The sequence below is a fragment of the Myripristis murdjan genome, chromosome 5 (assembly GCF_902150065.1).
Source record: "Myripristis murdjan chromosome 5, fMyrMur1.1, whole genome shotgun sequence".
In the NCBI taxonomy this organism is placed as follows: domain Eukaryota; kingdom Metazoa; phylum Chordata; class Actinopteri; order Holocentriformes; family Holocentridae; genus Myripristis; species Myripristis murdjan.
In genome coordinates this window covers 21,208,955-21,234,518 of record NC_043984.1, presented here as the reverse complement: position 1 = coordinate 21,234,518, position 25,564 = coordinate 21,208,955, and the positions used below count along the sequence as shown (strand labels likewise).

Sequence of the window (25,564 nt, the reverse complement as noted above, 5' to 3'; positions counted from 1 at the left end):
GTTCAATACAAACACCCATACACATATACTCATATATGTAGTTATTAGACACCTGGTAATCCTATACAGATAACTGGACATAGTGAACATTATTAGTAAAGGATAGAATAACTGCACAGTCATGACTCAGCCGCGCAGAATATCAATAGTGTATTCCATTACCGTGAAAGCACAGAGAGACAGAGAAATAGAGGAAGGGAGGGGAGAAGAATCAAATTAATTTGGCCATGTGATCCGGTTCATGCTTTAATTTCCCTTCTTCTTATCGAGACACAGGTGCATGGCATACATTTAATTGTAATATGGAAAGCATCAAAAGAATAGAAAAGCTAGAACACAGATCACAACAAACTATATGAAAAGGTAACAGTTCAGACTTAGAGGAAAAGTCTTTGATTTAGCTTGAATAGGCAAGCAGTGGTGTAGGGCAACAAAGAGAGCATAAATCAGTGAGTTGAGGAGGGGCTGGTGCCACTTTAGCAAGAAGACATCTTTAGATACTGAAGCAACAGTGTTGAGGTTTGTCTGGCGTCTTGCCATGTGATGTGGATGGGAGGCTGGAGCTGGTGAGACACAGTACAAGACAAAGAGTCAGTGAAAGCACAGAGAGGCAGGGTCTAACTCTGGAGGACAGGGAGTGGCCTAATCTTGTATGCTGAAGAGTGATTGAAAAAGGAAGGGTCCTGTGGGTGGAGTGAGGAAAAAAGAGGAGAGGTATGGGGAGGGGGTGGGTGAGAAATGTGTGAGGCGAATGGGATGTCCTGCATGTGTGCATAAAACCCGAGAGCTCTTCAGTCGGACGTCCTGTTGCTTCACGCCCAACTCCAAGCCTTCAGCTCTCCAGCTCTCATCCTCTGAGAGAACAGGGACAGACACAGGGAACAAAAGGCCAGCAAACGAGAGGCAAAGACTAACCATGAGCCATTCTTCAGTTCGTTCCACCACTTCCTACCGCCGCACTTTTGCGAGCCCACACACCATCACCATGTCCTCTTACTCCCCCGTGTCCTCCCGTATGCCTGTGTCTGGGGGCCGCTACATGCGCTCCATGTCCCCTGTGGTGGCCACCCGCTCCACCGCCTACCATCAGCAGCGTTCAAGGTCCAGCACCCAGCCCCCTCGCCTCGCCTTCGAGAAGGTGGACTTCACTCTGGCTGAAGCCATCAACCAGGAGTTCCTGACCACTCGCAGCAACGAGAAGGCCGAGCTGCAGGAGCTCAACGACCGCTTCGCCAGCTTCATCGAGAAGGTGCGCTACCTGGAGCAGCAGAACGGCGCCCTGCAGCAGGAGCTCAACCAGTTCAAGGGCCAGCAGCAGCATGGCCAGCCCAACCGTGCCTCTGAGCTCTTCCAAGAGGAGGTGAGGGAGCTGCGGCGTCAGCTGGATGCCGTGGGAAAGGAGAGGGACCAGTACCAACTGGAGAGGGACAACCTGGCTGAGGACTTGGACCAACTCAAGCAGAGGTGGGTAGCAACATGATGAGCAAAAAGAGAAAGAAAAGTATAGTGTGTGAATACCAACAAACACACCAATCTACATATTTACACTGTGTAGATGATATGAAATTGGTTCTGAGAGGGGATGGATTGATAGATAAATATACACACGCTTGGGGTTTTCTTTGCAACAGTTTCAGAGGAGTTTGGGAGTTTGTATATTGTTATGATGTGGGTTTGTTGGGAGTGTAAGTTGAGGATGAGGAGATGGTTGTGGGCAAGCCGTGCATGTCATATTACCACTAATGCCACTCTCACATCATCCTTCCCTCTCACAGTTGACACCTCATTGTGTTCATTGTTCAACTTTGAAGGCACTGGCATGATGGGGGTGTCCCAGGGTGTCTTGAGTCCAACAGCAGTGGTGGGTTAGGGCGTGGCACGCAGGCAGGCAGGGTGGGTGGACACCACAGAGCCACAGCACGTTACATCACACCCTGCTCTGCATTGTGTTTATTAGATGCTGCCTGTGTGTGAGCCTATCGGTGACACGTGTCTTATCTAGGATTCAGCATGAAACGAGATAAACAAAGTGACGCTTGCAGCACTACCTCTGAATAAAGACACACACTAAAAATAGATCTGTTTTTTTATTTACACATCTGCATGTCTTCTTTGGGACAATGCATATTTGTGTTACTTCTCAACACGACATGCATTAATCATAATAATTTTAACATCACATATATTGTTTTTAACATATTGAAATGTAACACAAATGTTCATTTTCCCAAAGAAGGCACGCGTGTTAAAATGACACATCCTTTTTTAGAGTGGCATAATGCTTGATGCAGTGTTTCCTCTGTGATTTTTGGGCAATTCTACATTTGTCGCACATCTGTCGCTGTTTGGATTATGATTCAAGTCGAGGTTCTGGTGCTAAAAATGTTTTTAATCATAATACAGTCATTACTTCTAAAACACTGAACTATGCTTTTTTTTTTTTTTTTTTTTAGTTTTAGATAATAGTAAGACACAATTACAATGTTTATTCTGTTTCACATTTTTGCCAGCAGTGGTGGTCATTTCCCTGCTGTGGCGTCACACAAATACAGAGAAAACACTGTTTGATGTCAAATTGCATCATTACGTATTCGGTGCTGAAATAGCTTTTCTGAAATTGAAAAGTTCATTGAAATTTTCACAAGATTTGTAGATTTTCACAGACTGTATCCACATGCACAATTGCATGTGTATACAGAAACACTGCCTGTGTTATGCAGGGAGGTCACAAGACAGGACAGGAGGATGGATGGACCAGAAACTGGGTGGGGCCGGCTGACGAGAAGTGAGGGGATAGAGAGAGGAGGGGCAAGAGGAAATGGGACAAGAGACAGAGAGGTTGGATATCAGTCGTGGTGAGACTAGCAGGAGGAAAAATCAATGTGACTCAATGGCTCCATTAGGTGGGCTCTCAATGTCCCTCTGTGCTGATGGGATGGTGCCAGAGACCCCATTAGTCAAAACGGACCCCTGTAACACAGCATGAATTAAAGATGAGGGATCAGGCCCCACTTTGTGATGCATTCCCACTAATCTGCTTAATGTCCAGTGCGAGCGTGACTTCCCTCCGAGGGGACAGTCCAGAGAGTTGCATTAAAGAAATTCACACATCGACCACATGGACAGCCGGTCATCAGTGGCTGAAAAACATTGGCAATCAATGACCGGACTATGTATTGTCCATTATGCAGCGATTTTACTTGTGATGATTCAGCACAGTGACTCATGAACTGTGGTTGCTTTTGGTAGCAAATGATAATTTCAAGTCTATCATGATGGTTATGGTTTAAAAGCAAAAAATTACAGTAACATTTTTGTTTTTTGAACCTCATTAATGAGCAATAAATAGTAAATAGTAAATTTACCAACACACTATAGGTGACATGTTCCATGGATGGCTATAGATTCAACCAGTTTCAAGATGATTTATTACCATTGTTTCATGTTAGCCTTCTCTGTGCCCTGTCCTTTTTGTACCTTTACCGTGTATGCTACCTAAAACGGAAGAAATAATTTAAAAATTGTTCTTAAATAATCTTGAAAAAGGATGGAGAGTGTGTGAATATGACCTTATTGAACTGTAAAGAGAACATATTAGCTGAAAGGAGCAGCTGCTGATCCCACTGGGCACACTCCCAAAGCCTTTAACAGGACAGTAAATTAACAAATTGATCCAGGAGCTTTTTTACCAGCTGATGCCTTGTCTTTTAAAAGCCCTGCTGCAACCTCAGATACCAAGGGGGTTCTTGGATAAATCCCCACTTCTCCTCCCTCCCTCTCTGCAACGAGGACTTTTAAAGTGCCTGACAGGAAATTTAAAGAAAAGAAAAATGTTTAGGCATAGCAATTTTTAACATGTTGTCCCACCTTTCTGCCCTCCTCTCTTTTTTCTCTCATTTTTCTCATCAAAGGTTGGATGAGGAAACTCAGAAGAGAGTGGAGGCTGAGAATAACTTGGTTCTCTTCCGCAAGGTAAACACTCAGCTCACTGAATCCTGACTACTATACTGATAACAATATCCTCAGGTCAAAATAAACTTTTTTTTTTTTAACATTTATACATTACATAAATCTCAGTTTCACCCTGTGGTGGCCGTTCAGCCAGATAAACAGACTAAATCGATGCAGACAACTGCTGGGGGCCAGGATGCTCTGCTACAGCATATCTTTATGAGCATTTTTAAAAGGCTGTACACCAGATCTGTACTGATGAAAACAATGAAATAACATATCAAATTTAATCTTAGCTGTTATTCAGTTGCAACACTTAGGTATGTTTATTTTTTTTAGTGCGTTTTTATCATTGAAAATGTTTAAACATACAAACTGGAGTGTCTCATTTGAAGCGTATCCACATAAAATGTTGTTATGCAACTTGCAATAACGTGTTGCAAGTTGGCTTTTAAGTCAATCCTTTAATTTGAAGGGTATTCTAAATGACAAATACTGCTAATACTGCTAAGTTATTGGATGGAAACACAGAAACAACAACAAAAACAGAGCTTCTCCCGTATGACACTTAGGATGTGGATGATGCCACATTGTCCCGCTTGGAGCTGGAGAGGAAGATCGAGTCTCTAATGGATGAGATTGAATTCCTTAAGAAGCTCCATGATGAGGTTGGTGAATTTGCCTCTGCATTTTACTGCTGATGGGAAAATTTGTCATTTTTCCTCTTTGTGGAAGTATTCATAAATCACTTACTCATAGACCTATTGTGCAGTAACTCATGAGCTCTGGTTTATGACACATTTGGTGCATAACTGAGTTAATGTAACATGTTGCTGTTTTAGTAAAACAGTTATTTGTTTAAAATATACAGCAAACACAGTGAATTACTGAATTAATCTGAATTAAAATATAACTCTAGGTGTGTTTTTGTTTTGATTGTGTGGTGTTGTACTACTGTATTGCACCACTGTGATTTCACCATCTATTTTTTCTGTGTGTGTGTGTGCGCGTGTGTGCACTTGGGATTATCAGGAGATCCAGGATGTGCAAGTGAGCGTCCAGACGCAGCAGCTGAAGATGGAGGTGGACAGCAGCACCAGGCCCGATCTGACTGCTGCTCTGAGGGACATCAGGGCCCAGTATGAGAGCATCGCCTCAAAGAACATGCAGGAGTCTGAAGACTGGTACAAGTCCAAGGTAGACAAGCACACAGAGGGACACACAGACACACAGACGCACAGACACACATGCACACAGATAACTGCACTTGCATGCTTCTTCTTTCTACCCGCAGTTTGCTGATTTGACCGAGTCCGCAAAGCGCAACAATGACGCTCTGAGGCAGGCCAAGCAGGAGGCCAATGAGTCCAGGAGGCAGATTCAGTCCCTCAACTGTGAGATTGATGCTCTGAAGAACACGGTGAGGCCCAACACCACCTCTCATTTTGTTTAGTTATGTTTAGTTTGTTTGACAATTAACAAAAAAAAAAAAAAAAAAAAAAAAAAAAAAAAACAAGACATACAGCACAATATCTTGGTTATAATGTCAAAGATGGCACAAAAAAGTCACCAGACTTATTTCCATTGTGCTCCTTGAGGATACAATGAAATGACAAAATAACTTGTGTATACATTGTACATACATTGTTACATGTATGAAAAAGTACAGAAAATAATACAACAAAAAATACAACAATTAGAAATAGGCATTATTTATAGATAAATTAGAATTCCTAGATTCCAGATTTTGACTTTTCTCTTAAAGGGATGTAAATTAACATTACTTTTAATATGCAACAGTAACATCTTCCAGTTCATAGAACCACAATGCTTAGAAAAATACTCCATTGTACACTTTAATTTTAGCATAAGTATTCTCAATGGTCTTATTCTTAAACAGTCTCAAAAAGTGCAAAAAAAAAAATCTGTTCCCTTTGCAAATTTGTCTCCTCATTCTCCTGTAATGGCACTGCACCTCTTTCTGTGGTTTTCAGAACGAAGCTCTGCTCAGGCAGATGCGTGAAATGGAGGACCAGTTCGACAACGAGATTGGTAACTACCAGGACAATGTAGCTCGACTGGAGGACGAGATCCGCCACCTGAAGGATGAAATGGCACGCCACCTCCGCGAGTACCAGGACCTTCTCAATGTTAAAATGGCTCTGGACATTGAGATTGCCACTTACCGCAAGCTGCTGGAGGGCGAGGAGAGCAGGTGAGGATCTGCTTCATGAAATAAGTAAATGCATAGCCAAATAAATCCATTCAAGAGGCTTATATAGTTTAAAACAAGTGGTGTCAATCGGAGTAGGTTTTGTAGATTAAAAGTTTAAATATGGCAGCTGCAAAAATTTTATTATGTTTACTCTAATGTTTGCTACAGTCTAGCTGCAAGCAATCTGATATGCCAGTCTGGCCTTCAGTAAAGCACATTACTTTCCATAACAGGTTGGTGTTATGTAACACCCACATATTGCATCCTTTTTTTTAGGATTACTGTTCCCATCATGAATATTGGCATGACCAACCACATTGGTGAGAGAGGTAAGCTAAAGCTCTGGTTATTCTACAACAGCCATCAGAGAAAGATGACGATCAAAGAGTTGTGCTCTACAATTTAACTGTTTAAAATTGATTTTATGAGTGTTTTAACCCGCAGGAGCTGCATTCTGTGCATGAAAGGTGTTAAATACATAAATTGCATTCATGTGACTGCACTGTCATGACAGGTTGATGAGTGAGGATTCAGCAATCAAAAGATGATTCAGCAATGCCGAACATGGCGCAAACACAACTGTATAAGTATATGAATCTCAGCAGGGTTTTAATATGACTTTGAATCCCTTCACAGACTATGAACACATTCCAGACAGCACGACCAAGAGGACTGTGGTCATCAAGACAGTTGAGACCCGTGACGGAGAGGTAAAGTGACGTATATCCTGCGCTGACATAGACACGACATCAACTGACAAACTGACATCAAATTATCTTCTGTGGAACTTCTGCACATCTGTATGAATCAGAAAAACATTCAAAGTTGAAAATGAAGTTGTTCTCACCGTAATTTCTTTTCTACCAGGTGGTCAAGGAGTCAAGGAGGGAGAAGGAGAGAGACTCTGGCCGCAGCGAAAGAAATGACAGGGACGACAAGGATGACTAGATCAAAAAAACATTTTGATTTACCAAGGTTAAGGCTAGGAAACAATATTACATTTAAAAAAAAGAATAAGAATTAGAAGAAAACAAGCTAATATCTACATAGTCCTCATTGCCACTAGTTATTTGTATTGTCCAGCAAAGAACCTGTCAGTATAAAGAATCCTTTTAGAAAGTGTTGGTGCTATTTCAAACAACTCATTTTTGGTGATGGAACCAGTAAAAACACTCTTGTGTCATCTCGAGGGCTAAGCAAAACCACTTTATTAACGTACCACTTGAGGCCTTGATTTACAGTGCAATCCCTGGAGCAGATCCAGATGCAGACCCTGAAGTACAATAAGGTTTGGGTGGGGGGGCAGTATAAATACAGCTAAACAGGATTTTAGGGATCAGCGTGTTACTTGTCTCCTGGAAATAAATTGTTAACGTTGAGACAGAGCACACCCAGACCAACTCAGCCTTAGTGAAGACACTTGCATTTGTTTTAGTAGTTTTGCTGCTCTCTCATGGTGAGGGAATCACCAAAAACCCAGACTGACAATAATAGACATGTACCACACAGTAAATGACAGTAGCTACCTGAACTCATCCAGTCAAACTGATTAACATGGAAAGATGTGCTTTACACTGATTTGTGTATCCAGCACCCCATGATTGAATGGCTATGTTAAGTGCAAATAAACTTAATTGAAGCAGATCTGTGTTGTTTGAGTGCTTGATTTGTTCTGATGTTATTCTGAGTGCTGTGGGTGTCCCTGCAGGACCTGTATTTACCCTAAAATATCTCTATGTCTATTGTTTTCACTTTCAATCAGTTGCTACAGGAGGTGCTACAGGTTTAGTGTTGTTTGGTTAGAGTGTGTAATAGTGTTCTGGCTTCAGTTTGACACATTTAATTTCTGCTCATCGATTAGCCACAGGCCACTCAAGAAGCCCCTTCACATGCTCTTAAGATAACATGGGGCTTCATTTGGGCTAATCATATGTGTCTGCTTTTACAAATGGAATAATATAGCTAATATAAAATCACCACAATGTCCTCAAACTCTGAAGTCATTACTATATGAACGATAAGGCAACGACTTTCCCTTGAGGATTAAGTGTCTGATCATAGAAAGAGAATACACACATCTGACAAACAGCACATTTGTAGCTGGCCATAATGATAGCTCAGACTGCTGATATTATCACAGTGGGTCAACTGAGTCTCTCAACACTGATGCAGGGTTTTTATGAACATATTACTACTCCTATTATTTTTGGGGTCAGTTTCTACATACATAATTAATGTCCTTTTTGTCTTCATATTCAATGACTTTTGCTAATTTAATTGGTACAAGTGGTTGGTATGTTTTCAGTGTCATATATACATTTTACATGCAGCTGAACTGAACATGACCCAACCTGCAGCAGTGTGAGAACCAGTTCAGTTCATGAGACATGTAATATGAAAAAAAAAGCACTATATTCAGATGGTCAACATGACTCATAAACCTGGGTAACAGTAGTTTTTCTAATCATCATCATTTTTTTTTTTAATGACCTTTCTGGTGTATGATATATGATATGTACTTGAAGTGCCAATGGTATGATCCAGGGTGAACAGGGGAAGTGTTCAAAGGTATACAACAGTATTTTGGTCAAGTGTTGATTAAACTAAAAACGAAAAACGGAATTGAAAATGTGTATCATATATAATACAAATGGCTTTATGGGGTTAAAGAGCTCCACTTCCCAGTAGGTGGCAGCACACATCTTCAGGTTGGTCTCACTCAGCCACAAAGAAGAATCACTTCCGCTTTCAAAGTTTTTTCGCTCGCTGTCTGTTGGCGCGACTCTTTGGATTTATGTGTCAGACAACAAGGCATCTGAGCTAAAGTTTCTCAAAATGAGACTCCCCGGGGTATCTCACGTCGCCGAGTGCTGAGCACAACAGGTACGCAGTGAATTATCAACATCTGCTCGGTGTTCTGCTAAACTTTTGAGGCTAGTTAACGTTTTTTTTTTTTTTTTTTTTAAATCAGTGAAACTCTTGAGTCAGTGAAGTGAGCCTGTCAGCGCTAACTGCTAGCATGTCGAGAAGATAGGCAAACTATTAATATGTAACTTTTTAGCTAAAAAATCTGCAATAACAGAGTTAACACATTAATTCTAGTTGATATTAGCAACTTTGGCTTGTGTATCTTAACTTGACATAATCGAAATTAACAAGGAAATGTCAACTTTGGCGTAGGAAGTGTGTCGTCTGTACCAAATAATATTACTAAATATTTTAATTCGTATTTCAGTCTGTAATTTCAGTTGAAGTCAACGGGCTTGAAGTAACACACTAGTTTCTTTATGTTATGTTAACCAGTTCACTTTCCAGTGCTATGCATGTGGAAATACATTTTATACCTTGAGCTCATTCAAAATAATCCCTTCACAAAGTCCTTACAATAATTCTGCAGTTTCCTATCTTAGACAGACAAGGGCCTAGACACTTTGTATTAATACGTGTTGTTGTTCAGTCATAAAGAGCAGCAACATCAGCTCATAGATTAATTAAATCACAAATTTGATGTGATGGCTCAGATACTGAAGATCCAGATGTTTTCACAGCTGTAGAGTTTAGAGTTGCATCCTTTCCTTGTAAGATTAGGACTTTCACTTTTCAGTTTCCTTGACATTCTCCCTGTTTGTTTTTATTTTTAACTTTCTCTGCATTGCTGCGTGTTGTTTCCTCAGGCAGAATCGTTTTTTTCTTGAGGCTGGTTGGTGATATATGGACTTATACATGATGAACTGTGAGCTTTTGGCAACATGCAGCGCCCTTGGATACCTGGAGGGAGATGTCTATCACAAGGAAACAGACTGCTTGGGTGAGTGTCACTTGATTGCCCCTAGCAGAAGTATTACCACTGTGGCATATTGTAATTATTTGTGTAATATGATGAAGAGGAGGTTATGGGAAAAGAGAGAATGGGAAATATTGTTGTGACAGCCTGAAGAAGACGAATGCACTTCCATGGCCAGGCTGTAATTCTCTCCTCTTTATGCTGTAGAGAGTGTGAAAGACTTGATCAGATATTTACGCCATGAAGATGACACACGTGACATCCGCCAGCAGCTGGGGGCAGGCCAGATCCTTCAAAATGATCTTCTACCCATCATCACTCAGCATGGGCAAGACAAGCCCTTATATGATGCCTGCATCAGGTAAACAAGTGGAGATATGTGTTCAGGAATGTGCACAATCATAAACTTTTGTATTTCCTCAAATCTGTAGAAAGAGATGAGACAAAAATATAAAACTGGCTCACATGACTCTGCGTCTCTGGTCTCTCACAGGCTCATGGTCAACCTCACTCAGCCCGCCATGCTTTGCTTTGGTAAAATTCCCGAAGATCCGGCTTTTAGACATCACTTTTTACAAGTGATGTCTCATTTGCAGGCCTATAAAGAGGTATTTGGACTGTATTATAATTGCAATACCATAGTTTATTTGACAAACATATTCCAACTTGTGACTGTGTTGGTGCTCTGAACATTTATGAGTCACTTAAGTTCTGCCAATAGACTTATAAAACCTCATGACTGTGTGTTTATGCTGCCACTTGTGAGTATATAGAATAATAATTGGACTTTATGCCCTCTATTCTGTTATTGTTTGCAGGCATTTGCAAGTGAGAGGGTGTTTGGAGTTTTGAGTGAGACATTGTACAATCTTCTGCAGCTGGTGAGTGTTTCACTGGCGAACCAGGCTGCTTTTATTTCACCTGTTGTGTAGAATAGATTATATTTTCAAAATGCTTTTTATTTTTCTGTCTCCCTTTTTTATTTTTTCCTCATACGTTCTTCCCTTTCAGGACTGGGAGCAGAGACAAGAAGAAGATAACCTGCTGATAGAAAGGATTCTGCTGCTCGTCAGGAATGTGCTTCATGTCCCTGCCAACGCTCATGAGGAGAAGGTCTGACTTGAATGTGGATGCCAGCGTCCTCACACTCTGGGCGGTTGAGCTTAATCTGCCCCATATTACCTTTGTTAGATAACTATTAAATTGTATTAATCTTATCACCCTGCTCCTCGCTCAGCTCCTCATCCTAATTTCCTCCTTCCCTGATCTATCTCTCTGGTGGCTGTAGAACGTGGATGATGATGCCAGCGTCCATGATAAGCTGCTGTGGGCCATCCACATGAGTGGTTTTGATGACCTAGTCAAGTTCCTGGCGTCAGCCCAGAGCGAGCAGCAGTGGAGTATGCACGTGTTGGAAATCATCTCCCTCATGTTCAGAGACCAGGTTAGAGCAAAGCATCCATTGGAGCTGCCACATGCTGTTTGGCAGATGTTTACCCGGTTTGAGCTTTTACCCTTTTTTCCTGCAGACACCAGAAGCCCTGGTGAGCGCCGGTCAGGCTCGATCAGTCCAAGAGAAGCAGAGAGACGCTGAGGAGCTGGACGCACTGAGGCAGAAGGAACAAGCACAAAAACGATCTCGCATGTTTCAGAGAGGCACCAGGTGAATACCAGGAGCAGTGTTTACTTTGGTATTGAGGTTACAGTTTTGGGTTGGTGGAGTGGTGGAGCTTTTTGTGCTCCTTTGGCAAAACAAACACATCACTCTGGACCCCTGTGTTTTTTTTTTCCTTTGGGTGTGGTGTTCTTTCAGTTAAAGAAAACATGGAAAACTCATGGAATTGGTAAATTGTTCATAATGCTTGGTCACTGTGATTTTTTTTCCTTAACCAGTTTACATTCAAAGAAATTTTCAAATAAATTAGTTGCTGTTATTGTGCCAAATCCCATTTCTGTGCCAATGAGTTGAGCTTTCCCAACACATTTGAGGCAGCTGCTTGGCATGAGTTCAAAATTCTGCTCAGACTGTACTGCATCATTAATTATAATACATTTAGCACACCAGGTGTTTGCTGAGAAGAACGCAGGTCAACTCATATGTAAGAAATCTGAGAAAAATGCCGTCGCCTCACAACTCCAGGAGGAGGAACGAGGAAGCTCTTACTGTAATTACATCAGGGTGGTGAATTTAAACTCTGAAGCTTGCTTGTTTAAGTAGCACAGGGTTAGAGGGTTAAAGGGTGTAGCTGGCATATTGATCATAACAAATTCAGGCTACAGATGGACCACAGCTCTGTCTTTCCAGGCATGAGCCATTTGATGTTTATATAAAACATGTTCACGTTATGGATTGAAATGCATTCATCATATATAAATATATATAAAGGGTTTCTCTCAGATGAGTTACAGCTAGTTATAAACGGGGAGGCACTGTCACACTGTGGCTGCTTCGCCTATAAGCCGGCCCAAAATTATCAGAAGGAAATCTATATATTCCTTCATGCTAGAGGATTTTTTAAAAATCGTTTATGTTTACATGTTTGATTGTAAAGGCTTTTCATTGCTTGCCTTTTCTTTACCCTAACAGACATTCTCGCTTTGGAGGGGCCTATGTTGTTCAAGGTCTCAAGTCAATTGGAGACAAAGATGTGATCTACCACAGAGGCATTCATAATGTGAGTAAATAATGTCGTTTGGTCCTAAAGACCATTTGAGAAGGGCGTGAGGAAGCTTCTTCATATTAGAAGTGGTGATGTTTGCAGAAAACAGTGTAATGAAGTTACAGATTGTAATGTAAATGTTAATTTATTTTTATTACATTTTTTTCCTAGTTTAAACATTACAGTCATGACACAGGAAAGGCTGTGAGACGTGTCCCAAAGAAGAATCAACGCGCACAGGAGTCTGAAGACAAACGCCGTTCAGCCTTAAATGTGCGACTGTTTCTGCGGGAGTTCTGTCTGGACTTTCTGGAGAACTGCTACAACCGGCTCATGTACCTCGTCAAGGTCAGCAGCACTTTTTGCCACTGTCACATAAATGGCTTTTTTGTCGTGTAGTGAAAACTCGGCAGTCTGTGGCATTGTGGTGGTTGTTGCTGGATTGCTCTTGGCCACCCTTCCCCGACACCACAAACACTTTGACTGATGTACCTGGGACCAATTGGCTGAACAAACATAATGAGTTTTCGGTTTGGACTGAGAAAACTACATCTCAGTCATGTATTTGTATACTGTCTAATGACTGTGAGAGAGAATGTGTGTTTACAGCATTATGACTAGGGTGGGTGTTGGCGAAACAAAATGTCTTGCGCGTAACAGTGTGTGTTGACTTGTTTCCTCCTCAGGAGAATCTGATTCGGGAGCAGGCTCAGCAGCACGATGAGACCTACTACCTCTGGGCACTCAGCTTCTTCATGGCCTTCAACCGTGGCAATGGTTTCCGTGCCGACTTAGTGTCTGAGACCGTGACCATCCGTGCTTTCCATTTTATTGAGCGCAACATCACCAACTACTACGAGATGATGCTGACTGACCGCAAAGAGGCCACATCCTGGTCTCGCAGGTGAGCAGATCAATAGGAAGGAGGTGGATAAAAAGTCTGTTATCCTTTATTTTTCCCCTGACAGTCACTTCTGTTCTTAGGATGCACTTGGCACTGAAAGCTTATCAGGAGCTGCTGCAAACTGTGAATGAGATGGACTGCTCTCAGGATGAAAACATTCGTCAGAGCTCCAACGTGATCAAATGTGAGATTCTCCCAGCTCTACTTCAAATAGCGCACAAGTTCTAGTTTTAGCCTGTTTTCAGCTATAATCAAAGGACTGCAACTCATTTTGTATGTGCCTCCATTTTGCTATTCCAAAGACATGACAAGATATAAATATAACAAGTCATTTTTACATGTGGTTTTATATTTCTGATGTACTTGTACCCTCAAAACTAACAGTCTGCACTATAAGAACATAACCTTGTAGTGTTTATCTTATTTTAGTACATTTATTTATCAGCTTAGATAAAGTGTCAGTATCAGGTCCTGTTTAGTGCTGCTCCCTTTGACTCTTATATAGTTATATAAGTAAGTAAATCTAAAATGCAATGAAAATGCTCAAATTTGTTTGTGGTCTCTAAGTCCATCATAGCCAAACTTGAAACACTGATAATAGACACAATTTTCTTGTATCAAATTTATAAAAAAAAAAAAATGTGCAAGTATGTCCAAACAACCATCTAGAGGCAAATATCACATGTTAAAATTGACTGTCTGACTGAGTGTGAAATCTGTCAAGCCCTCATGCTTATTAATACATGAGTATGATGACACGAGTGGGTGTGAAATTTGTCATGTCAACTCTTCTTACCTGCACCCTCTAGGTAACATATTCTACCTGATGGAATACAGGGAGATTTTCCTGACCTTGCTACGGAAATTTGACGAAACTAGACAGCCATCCTCCTTCCTCAAAGATTTGGTTGAGTCGACTCATCTCTTCTTGCGCATGCTGGAACGCTTCTGCAAAGGCCGCAAAAACCTGATGGTGCAGGTATGTGCTAGTACAAACTTACAGGTCATAGAGGTTTTGTTTTGCTATCAGTATTCAGAAAGTAATATCTGTCTCTGATGTCTTTGCAGAGGAAGAAAGCAAAACGGAAGAAGGCTCGAGGCCAAAAAAAGCCAACTGTAGAAACGACCCCAGAGGACCTAGAGGAGACCTGGAAGATGGTGGAAGAGGAGCTGAGGGCCACAGGGTTCCAGGTCAGTGTTTAATGAAACTCAAGGAGGACTGGGGAGCACAGTCCCATTAACTGGGGTTTATTGCACTTTAGAGGTTGATTCTTTCTCGCCAGGCCTGGCATTATGAACAGTCCAGCTGTTTCTGCAAAAGAGATGTCTGTAAACAGGCTCTCAAGCGCTACATGAAAAAGCAGAATTCAAAACTACTACTTTCCAAAATAGCTGTCAAGTACTGATTACTATTAAAAACTGTTTTTTGGTACGCATATGCCCCAAAAATGATGCAGCACTCGCTTTGGGGCAGTCTTAGGATTTAATAAATAAAACAAATAATATTTGCAAAATCTCACGCTGGTAGGTTGAGCAAGACAGGAGATATATTTGCTCTTGCTTTGAGCCATATTGGCCAGTTTTTTATTTTGTATAATGGTGCACCCAAGTCATAGTGTGGCAGCTGCTCCAGGTAATAAATTATTTGGTAACTCAACAGTTTATAAAAAGGGCTGCACATGTTGAACAAAAAGCATCATGTCCTGTCAAGGGACAGAGTGAAACCTTGAAATCTTGTGCATGCTCTTGGCACCTTTGTTTTCAGAAAGGAACTAAACTACTGTAAACTTCTGATGAAACGCATTGGAGACATTGCTGAAGAACCCCAAGCAAACTTACCTGAGACAAAGTATGTCATTAATACGTCAGATCAGTCTGGTCCTGATTTATAGTGTGCAAACTTGTAAGTGTAGAAGTGGACTCATATCCACTCAGATACTTATGTTTTTGTGGTCTGCAGTGAATGGGTCAGATTTACCAAGACTGAATCCTGTCTTAATATTTGTGCATCCTCAGCTGTCGGAGGGTTTAACTGAAAGCATCGTGCCATTTGATGCTACATCTGAGACCCCGCCTGAAGAGCAGCGGGCCGAAGCTATGGTGCGGGTGCAGGATGCCCTGCTTGCCAAACTGGGACCCGAGGCTCTGGGACTGCTGCGTGCAGCCAGGTCAGCGCAGTGCAACACCAGCCAATTCTCGGACATCTCACATAAGCCTGCATGTTAAAGTGGATTTTTTTTCTCCTTGTCTGTATGCACAGGGAAGTGTGGCCAGAGGGAGATGTGTTTGGTTCAGCTGATGTGGAGCCTGAGGAGGAACTCGAGCTCCTCAAGCAGATCCTTCATGCCAACCTGCCAAGTAATTTTTTTATTATTTTGTACATACAAGGCAGTTTGTGCTTCAGTATCTATATGGTGGTCATGTAGCTGCCACTTAGAAATTTATTTCAGCTTTCAGTTCTTGCATTTTGATTCTGATTTCAGGGCAGTCTCCACCTGAGCCTGGGATGGAGGAGGAGGATGATGGAGCAGAGTTTGAGGAGGAAGAATTAGAATCTGTCCAGGTTTCTGAGACAGAGTTCAACTTCCTAGACTTCATGAAGAGGTGTGGAACACTATTATTATGACAAAAATAATTGATAAAAAGGCCCTTTCTTTAATAATAAAAAAAAGTAATAATCGGATTTGAATATAAAATGCATTGCCATTTTTAGGGTCCTTGAAATACATGTCAAGTTGCATTTTTGAGTCTGGTTGCAACTGCATTTTGTGATCTCTTTGATGGAGATCGTTGCCTTATGTCTTACAGGTTTGCCAACCCCAACATTGTGCGCCCATACCTCCTCCTACTAAAAACATACTCCAAAAACACACCACATACAAACCACTGCATAGCACGTATGTTACATCGCTTGGCAGTTGACCTGAAGATGGAGGCCCTGCTGTTTCAGCTGTCTGTCTTCCACCTCTTCAACAAGATCCTGAGTGATCCTGCTGCAGCTGCTTATAAGGTGCTGGAAGGACAGAAAAAAACATGTTTCTTCACCGTTAGATTATGTTGAGCAAAGATATTACAGGTGATGGAAGAAGAAACCTGGATCAACGATTACCTTTACCTTCTTACCTTCTTCTCTCTCCTCTTCACAGGAGCTGGTGACCTTTGCCAAGTATGTGCTGAAACGTTTCTTTTCCCTGGCATCAGAGAACAGCAAGGCGTTTGTAGAGCTGCTGTTCTGGAAGAATGTAGGGGCTGTTCGCGAGATGACCGAAGGCTATAGCAAAGATGGGTATGTGTCCTCCTTGTCCTGTATTCCTGTAGTGTGTGTGTGTGTGTGTGTGTGTGTGTGTGTGTGTGTGTGTGTGTGTGTTGATGCCAGTGTGTTCAGAGTGCAATGGTAGGTACTTTAACTATCATCAGAAATAAATCCAATAGCAGAATTAAACACTGAATCCAAACTTTTGATACATGCAGATGCATTCCTATAAACCACATCTCCATAATGTAATCCTGCTTCAGCAATCTTTTTTTCTGCAAAAAATAAGAAGACTCACTTTGTTTCTGTGTTATTGCCTAATTCTTTCTTGACCTCACCTACATCACATGTAAATGGGAACTCTTTGCCCTCCCAAATGCCAAGATGTGTATGTTGCAGGACCTCTTTTAACATCAATTCCAGTCATTGTGGAAATGTGTAAATTCTTATAATCAATATCCATGGCTCTAGAAAACAGCTTAAACTTTTGTTTTTTGTTCATTTAGTATAGGTTTGAGGTTATGAAGTGAAGACTATTGAAGCAGTGCTCCAAGTTTTGAACAGCTAAAGGAATTTAAATTTGTTAAGCTCGAAACCATGTCATTAATGTAAGTAGTGACCTGGACTGGATCCAGAATCAATCCCTGTGGAACACCTTTTCTAATTGATAAAAGTTCTGAATGGATATTTATCAGCTTTATGGATTGTTCCGTCTCAGAGAGGGAATTTTGACACCAAATTAAAGCAGCTGAGTCAAAACCAATGTCAGGAAGCTTTTGTAAAAGTAGTGGTTGGTCAGGAGTATCGAAAACTTCAAAAAGAGCTGCAACAAGTACAGCACATTGTTTCCATTTATCCACTTTGGCCACTTCTTTTGCACTGAAACTTTGGAACCAGATTTTAAATATTGTCTCTCACTCTTAAATGTGTCAGAGTGAACTCAAAGAAAAACGCAACATGGACAGAAGAGGAGGAAGAGGAGTTGCGTAAGCTGTATGAGGAGCACCGTGACTCTGAAGGTTTACCCCCCCTACTATTTTCTATTTTTCCACAATTGTTGAGTCTTTTGCATGTAGAAATGAGTACTGTTGTCTGAATCCTGTCGCTGACTGCTGACTCCTGTGATTAGTGCCTGACATAGTGGAGACGCTGCTACCACTACTAAGTAACAGCGACCGTACACGTCGCCAGGTAGTGATGCAGTTGGTGCATATGGGCCTGGTAGACAACGCCAAAGAGCTGAAGAAACAGAAGTAAGTGCACCAGGGACAAATGTTGTAATATATATTTAGCTAAATCGAGGGTTTAAGTGCTAGATTGTAATCTTGGAAACAGTTCTTCTCCAAAATGAGTTAAGTGGATCTGGTCCAGCAAACATTATGATTTTAAGCAGCAACCAAACAGATTATCATGATCAACGTACTCTTCCAGCCTTCTTGCTTGGTGACTGCTGCAATGTCTTTGTTTTTTCTTTATCTTTATTCTTTTTCTTTTCTTTCTTTATCTTACCTACCAGGCCTGTAAACAAACATACAGCACTGAGGGCTGCTGTTGCTTAGTGATACAGAAACAAAGTAGTTCCACCAAGCAAGCAAGAGGGCTAGGAAAGAGCGTTGATAATGAAGCCCAAACAAACGTGTGTTGTTCAAAACGTTGCAGCTTTGAGTCAAAATCGTGGTGTTTGCTGGACCAGATTGACTTCATTCATTTTGGTGAAGAACCGTCCTGGTAAAGTGCTTGTTCTCGTGACAAATAGGGAATTATTACTACTAATAATAATTACACCCATATGGAGCAGCAAATACAACTTTATGGTCAGAACTCAAACTGTCTCTTTAAGAAGATATGCCAGAATTGACTGGAATTTTAGAACCCATGGACAAGACCCTGTCGCTAATACATTTTATCCTTTACATAGAAAAGGTACCCGGATTGTTCTTTGGACTGAAGAACAGGAGCAGGAGCTGCAGATGCTTTTTGAGGAGTACCGAGACTCTGACGGTATGTAGTGGACACCGTTTTAATAGATTGTAGTACGTAAGGTGAAAATAGTTTACCACTGATGTAACTGGAGTCTCATAAACTTCTCAATGTTTGTGTGGCGCCTGCGTGTCTAGTGATGAACGTGGCTGTGTTTTGCATAGATGTGTTGGGGGATATCCTGAAGAAGCTGACAGCCAAGCGCTCGCGTGCACGTGTTGTGGACAAGCTGCTCAGCATGGGCCTGGTGTCTGACAGACGAGAACTCCACAAGAAGAGGAGTCGCAGAGCTCAAGGAAAGAGCTCCGGAAAGGGGATGGTACAGTCTTTTTATCTTAAGTTGCTATGTCACAGTAAGTCAGTAGAGCAAGTTTAAAAGAAAAAGATAAGGATAATGAAGGGAATCTGAGTATATTTATAATCAGATACAAATATAATTAGATTAAATTGAAATCCATTGCTGTTTCTGTGTCACAGACTGAAGAAGAGTTCCTAGCCGGCTTAACGAATGATTTCCCAGAAGATCCTATGGACAGAGATGATGACGAGGAAGAGGATGAGGATGAGGATGAGTTTGAAGAGAGTGATGAAGAGGTAGAAGAGGAGGGGAGGAAAGAATCAGGCGATGGAGGAAGGAAGAGCAAAAGCATCAACTCCAGTGTTGGGAAGAGTGCAGATGTTGGCCCTATGGTGTTGGCTCTACAAAAAGAAGGTGAGAGCAAAGTGAAACTGACCTTGATCTTTGTGATGTTATTATAGTGCTTTCCAAGCAGTCTGACTTAGTCAAAAATGCCTTAATTTTTTTTTTTTTTTTTAAGTTATATTCTTTTAAATAATCACCTAATCATTCCTTTCAGGTTTTGTGCAATTGAGCAATTGTGTTACTTTTTATGTGAAACTGCTGCTGGCATTATTGTTATCAGAGGAAGTTGTTGATTTGATTTTACCAGTTAGCATCTGTAATTCCATTATGAAGGAATAATCTGATGGGGAATATAATAATCTAGGAACCCTCCCACGCAAATGTGTGTCACATGTTGTCATCACGGAGCTTATTGACCTCAGGATGCAGCACTGCAATCTGCTCCATTTCCTCTATATTTGCACCAAACTTTTAAAAACATTCCTTCCTTTTCTTGCTTAGGAAGTCATTTAATTTGAAGAATATCATATCAGCTGAGAAATTTGAAAAGATTTCCTCCCCATTATTTGCAGTCTACACAGCACTTTGCATTCAACGCAGCATTAATTATAACATTTACAGAAGATAAATGGCTAAGTCTCACAGTGTAATACAATGATCTGTTTTATCATATTGTAACCATGACCCATTCTTACTAATTAGATTCAAGCTAAATATCAAAGCTATCTCTTGTCTGAGAAAAGATAATTTCTGGGATATGAATGCAAAATACAACAAACTTTGTACACACAGGAAGTGGATACAAGGGCCCAGCTTGTAAAACTCAGTGCCTATTTATTGTTAAGTATTTGGGAGATTTTTAAATACACAGGAAAAACTGAGACTATAAAAATAAAATATTAAGTCTTAAATTATTTAGCACTAAGATTTCCACGCACAAGTTTAATACTGTGTTGTTTTTGAACAGGCATGTCTGGACCCCTGCTCTGGCTGCAGAATCGTCTTAACAAAACAGCAGAGGACCGTGACGAAGATGGTGAGATGAACTGTGTGGTTGTACTGCCCGTGAAAGTGCTGTGTGAATAACTTGTTTAGCTATCATTGCTGTCAAATACATGAAAGTAAAATATCTTTATGATGGGTTGCGTTAGCATACATTCATGAAATAATTGTGGCTCATTTGCCAGGCTTCTCTCAGCCGGTGCCACTCGTTCCTCTCATGGAAGAGAATGAAGAGGCCATGGAGAAGAAGAGCTTCCAGAAGCTTCTACGCAAACTGGGAATACGTGCACCGGCAAATGAACAGGTATTGCTTAATATTTCACCGTCAAATCAGTGGCGATGTCACAGTCTAATTCAGGCCTTATTAGCTGATCTTTGTACTGATTTTTAAATAAGAGAGATAAATAGAAAGTACTTTAATGAAATTCAAGAGTATTGGGTAGGTATTCATGATCTAAATAAACTGGTCTTTGCCATAATAAATGAAAATGTCAAAGCACTTTTTTTCTGTGGCATAATCAGGAGATCTTTTGGAGGATTCCAGCAAAGATGAGCCCATCTCAGCTACGGGGTGCAGCTGCAGCCCTTAGCCCCAGAGACGAGCCGACAGGAGGAGGCGAGGAGCCAGAGGGACATGGGAGTCCGCCCAGGGAACATGAAGAGGGGTCGGCCTCGGACGAACAGAGAGCCCAGGCTCTCAGAGCGCTGCTGCTTGCACGCCAAAGGAGACACCACTCAAGTGAGCACGCAGGTATGTCTGCAAGTTTCATAGTCTGGCTCAAGTTGGGAGTTTGGGAGGACATACCTTTCTAATCCAAGTGACAAATATCAGCACATGGCTGCAGACAAGAGTAAGAGAAGCTCACAGACACACTGCCTGCTGTTGTGCTCTCCAGTATTTCTGTAGTCATTCAGGAGTGTTGTTGCTGCTGATGTAGGCACCAGCTGCGTGATTTGAAAATTTACAGAGAGGGCTGTGCATTAAACCCACTACTGGATAGGTAGGCCCTTTTAAGATACATTCTACACATAAAATTAATTTCGTGAGTAGCCTTCTCTAGTTGAGCAGTGTTACAGCAGCCAGCCTTGTCTGCCTATACTGTGAGACTAAAGGTCAGTGATGTAGTTTGCAGTTGTGTGTCTCTCATAAATACATGATACATATTGTTAGATATGTAGCAGTAATCCACTCCAGTGCTAACCTTTTCTCAGACAGTCACTATCAGTGTTGTTTTAGCTTCACTTGAGATTGGCAAAGCAGCAGCCTGATACACATAATAAAGTGCAAGGCCGTTGGCTGCTATCCCATCACAACTCAATTTGACAAAAAGACTACTTGATTTAGTGCGGTTTTCAGAATAGCTCTTCTGTGGTTACACCCGTTTTGTTTGGCTTAGGTTTAAAAAAAAAAGGTTTGCAAAAGAATTTGTGGGGGGAAAAATGCAATAAGTCTAATTTTGGAAAATGTTATTTCACAGGCAGTAATGTCAACAAACGCTTAAAACATTTCCAGGGATGTAAAAGACATGCTAATATAGTGATAGTCAAAGTGTAGCTCCTTATTGTTCCAAACAACAATGCAAATATGACTCTAAAGGGAGATCTCTAAACCATATCAGCATCTGGACAATTTTACACTTTTTGTAATTGTTCATTAACTGTTTTTTGTGTTTGTTTTGTTTTTCCTCTTGTCACAGATGTAACCCCTGCTGAGGATGCAGAGTCAGAGAGCGACCTTAGGAGGTGAGATGTTGATTGTATCTGTTTATCAGTCACTTCAGCTAAAGCACAGCCTTGAAATGTTTTTGCTGAAATGTCCAAATGGTCTGTTCCTTTTCATGTCAGGTCCCCGAAGGAGAAGACCTCAACTAAAAGAAGCAGAGTGTTGGACGAGGTTGAGGAGAACGGTATTTCACTCTCTCTGTTAAAAATCTATTTGTATTTGATAGAGGTTTTTGTTTTTTACTTCAATGATAACCAAGTGGGCATTAAGTCAAAAAACTTGTAAAACTAAGGGCTCAAGGTGAAACTGGATAAGGGTGTCCTTCTAAATGCTGCCTTTAAACAGTCCAAACGATAGTGGAATATTTCCTCCAACAGTAGTATTATTGGTTGGGGCTTAAAGTCATAATTATGAGCAATAGGAAGAATTTTGACTGACGATTTGTCTTTACAGAGGAGGACTCCATCCTCGTGATGGATATGGATGGTGATGGTGATGCAGATTCAGACAAAGACGATGTCTCTGCTCCTGCCAAACGGAGGAGAAAAATGGCGCTGATTGATGATGATGATGATGATGATGAAGATGATGGCCTGTAGACAAGCTTTAAATGTGCTGTGGAGACTGCAGACATGAGAGACACAGACCTCCCTCTTTTTCCTCAGTTTAGAGGGTTTAGCTCTCTTGAGTTGAGGCCAGGTGCAGAGAAAAGACACTGAAAAAATCATACACACACCGGTCTGAATCGACTTGATTAAGATGTTGTTCTACTTCAATATTTTTTTTTATTCTGCCAACACTTTGATAAGCAGTTGACCACAACCTTTTTGTAGTTATGTTTGTAAAATCTGCCTCTTTTGTCATTCTCCTTCTTCTTGTATCTCAAGGACCAGCCAGCAGGGACATTGTACAGGTAATGCACTTAAAAATTTGTTGCATCAGACAGGCTTCTTTTTATAATCCAACAATTTCAGGTATAATCAGGAACGTAGTTTGGGTAAAATAATATTTGTGCATGCAAATGTCATCGTTTTAAGTATTTTTTTCATGTTGAATTAAGAATTTGGAGTAAAACTCATGCATACTGGTGAATAAATAGGCACTCTTGTGGAAGTTGTTGCATACTGGCTTATTTTCCGAGTCACATTGTTGCACCATCCCGTTTCATCACTAGAGGGCAGATTGACATTGGCTCATTACATACTGTTTATGGATTACATTGGGGATTACCTTTGAATACTCAGATCTGAAGTATGCCTTAATTTTACACTTCATCTGAGTTATTTTGAATTTTCATCATGTGTAAAATGTATTTGATGCTCCTTTGTAAATCCAGCAGATACACTTATTTGTCAAACTGTATTGTGAACAAACCTTTTATACTTGTACGTCTGTGCTGAGTGACCCAGATCTCAAGAATCTGTTTGTCCTGACACAGTGTGGCTTGCTTTGTTCTTTGTATGAAACAACATCTTTTGATCAAACTTCCCTCAACACAGTCTGAGAGATTGTAGCATGTGTACAATACTTGCCTGAAGTTTCCTACTTATTCCAGCTGTGTTGGAGGTGGTCCCTTTTGTCTTCACATCTGGACCATGTTAGTCACTTCCTGTTTCAGCATCTGGAGAGCCCCCCATCCCACAGACTGGGAGGCAGACCTGAGCATCTACAAACGTTTGTGTGCGTAAGCATGAGTGCACATTGGTGGGAGGCTGTAGTTCAAGAAACCACATATCGCTTCCTTTACGCACAGAAATGTAGATACAATAGTCTTCCATAAATTAATCCAAATCGGATTTGGAAATCCTACGCATGATGAAAACAGGGATGATTCACAGTTGCATAACAGCACTAAGCACACCAGATAACAGCCAACACCAGAAGTCTTTGCGTATGCCTCGGTGTTTTTCGCTGATATTAGGAACACATACTGTTATACCAGTTCCTAAATCTTGAACAAACACTGAGTTAATGGAAGCCATGCTTTTGTTACTGAAAATAGAGGCCAGGCTTGCCATTCAAAAGAAAGCCCCAGAGGTGTCTTCAACATTCTGAACACTCCCCCTTAAATTCTTAAAACATATGCCATTCATTTTTGAGTTGCCACATTTCAGTCAACAATTACAGTACCTACTTAAAACATGCTCTCTTGGCTTGGACTTGTCGACTCTTCAAACAGCACTTCATTCATAAGACACTACATGTGCTGAAACCATAAAGATTTCAATAGTGGGAGTTCACGTTTTACAGAAAGATATGCAAATTACACAGCATACCGTAAATTTCATAGACTTGCTAATGACATCTGATACGCCTGGGTCACACAGAATCTAAGCGATATTGTCTGTATTAAGTAAAGTATGCTTCATGTGGAACTGTTGCATTCTTGGAAGACGGCTCATTGCAAAAGGGTTGTGCAAGTGTTTCATTTTCCACCGCTACAGCTTGCCTTCAGGCAACAAACGGTTATGCCTGCGTGAATCTACTTGCATTTTCAGTGGAACCCCCATGGATCACTAATTTATTCAGTGTCATGTTGTAAGACAACAAACGCCACTTTACCTGTTTGCTACCTTGCTTCATGTTTACGTTTGTCTCATCCAGCAGAGGAATCAAAAACGTTAATGGTAATGATAATAGAGAAAAACCACAGAAGATGCTCGTAAAAAGCATCTGCAGAGTTGGAGGTGACTGACATTTCCATGCATGACATTTGGGGTTGATGTGGCAAAGTAATTTGACATACCTCTCTTTAAAACTGCCTTTTCTTAAGAACAGTGCTACATATTGCATAATTATTGCCAATTACTGGATTTAGTCAGCTCCTGCTGTCAAACTCTACTGTGAATGCTTTTTACCACAATGTAGTGTGTCTTTTTTGTTGTTCTATGATGCCTGACAAATGCTGAATAATTTACATTTTCAAATAATCACTAAAAGACAGAAGAAAAAGCCTGATCAAGGACCTGCTCAATAACCTTAATCTGTGGTGTAAATGTGCTCACCACTTGTTAGTGTGGAACTTGGCAAAAGAACCTGCTATTAGATATCAAGTGTCTGGGGATGTTTATGGGTAGGAAACGTAAGGTTATGGCATAGTAATAATCCTTGACTACATACTAAAGACTGTAGTTCGTAAACCAAATGTCCAAATGTGACACCCTGGAATGAGGGAAGCATGGACAAAAGAAATCGTTGTAGCTACTTAGGTTTTTTCTCTTGGGGCTAAAAAAAATACTTAAGCTAAAGCTGGTTGTCAGTGCCAAGTGTTACACAGTCCCTGGCACACGGCAACCTGTTCCAGAAGGCTCTGTAAGAGGAACCCAGCGCTGCAGACAGGGCCGCAGCTCATTCCCACTGACTGGCCTGTAAAGCCCCCAGGTTCCTGTGTGTGCAGCCACACCATCAATCACCACACTGAGTCTGTGTCATTGGTTGGTAGCCCTCTT

The 25,564-nt window shown here is 41.1% G+C and overlaps 2 protein-coding genes across 2 annotated transcripts; both read left to right on the top strand.

Moving 5' to 3' along the window:
• The first annotated feature begins 434 nt into the window (after positions 1 to 434).
• prph (peripherin) lies at positions 435 to 7,808 on the top strand. The gene is made up of 9 exons (XM_030050892.1): positions 435 to 1,464; positions 3,912 to 3,972; positions 4,524 to 4,619; positions 4,984 to 5,148; positions 5,246 to 5,371; positions 5,946 to 6,166; positions 6,443 to 6,495; positions 6,803 to 6,876; positions 7,034 to 7,808. Exons 1-9 carry the CDS (start codon positions 752 to 754, stop codon positions 7,112 to 7,114), a joined length of 1,590 nt encoding a protein of 529 aa, XP_029906752.1. The 5' UTR covers positions 435 to 751; the 3' UTR covers positions 7,115 to 7,808.
• A 1,107-nt stretch (positions 7,809 to 8,915) lies between these two features.
• timeless (timeless circadian clock) lies at positions 8,916 to 23,548 on the top strand. Its single transcript, XM_030050829.1, has 30 exons — positions 8,916 to 9,049; positions 9,841 to 9,974; positions 10,158 to 10,311; positions 10,444 to 10,558; positions 10,769 to 10,831; positions 10,962 to 11,063; positions 11,239 to 11,394; positions 11,480 to 11,613; positions 12,538 to 12,625; positions 12,782 to 12,958; positions 13,297 to 13,514; positions 13,595 to 13,698; positions 14,324 to 14,493; positions 14,583 to 14,705; positions 15,531 to 15,682; positions 15,775 to 15,872; positions 15,998 to 16,118; positions 16,323 to 16,524; positions 16,661 to 16,800; positions 17,701 to 17,786; positions 17,897 to 18,020; positions 18,686 to 18,768; positions 18,912 to 19,066; positions 19,225 to 19,459; positions 20,358 to 20,426; positions 20,578 to 20,696; positions 20,915 to 21,143; positions 22,090 to 22,135; positions 22,238 to 22,299; positions 22,569 to 23,548. The coding sequence occupies exons 2-30, from the start codon at positions 9,878 to 9,880 to the stop codon at positions 22,712 to 22,714; spliced, it is 3,768 nt and encodes a 1,255-aa protein (XP_029906689.1). The 5' UTR covers positions 8,916 to 9,049; positions 9,841 to 9,877; the 3' UTR covers positions 22,715 to 23,548.
• The last annotated feature ends 2,016 nt before the right edge of the window (positions 23,549 to 25,564 follow it).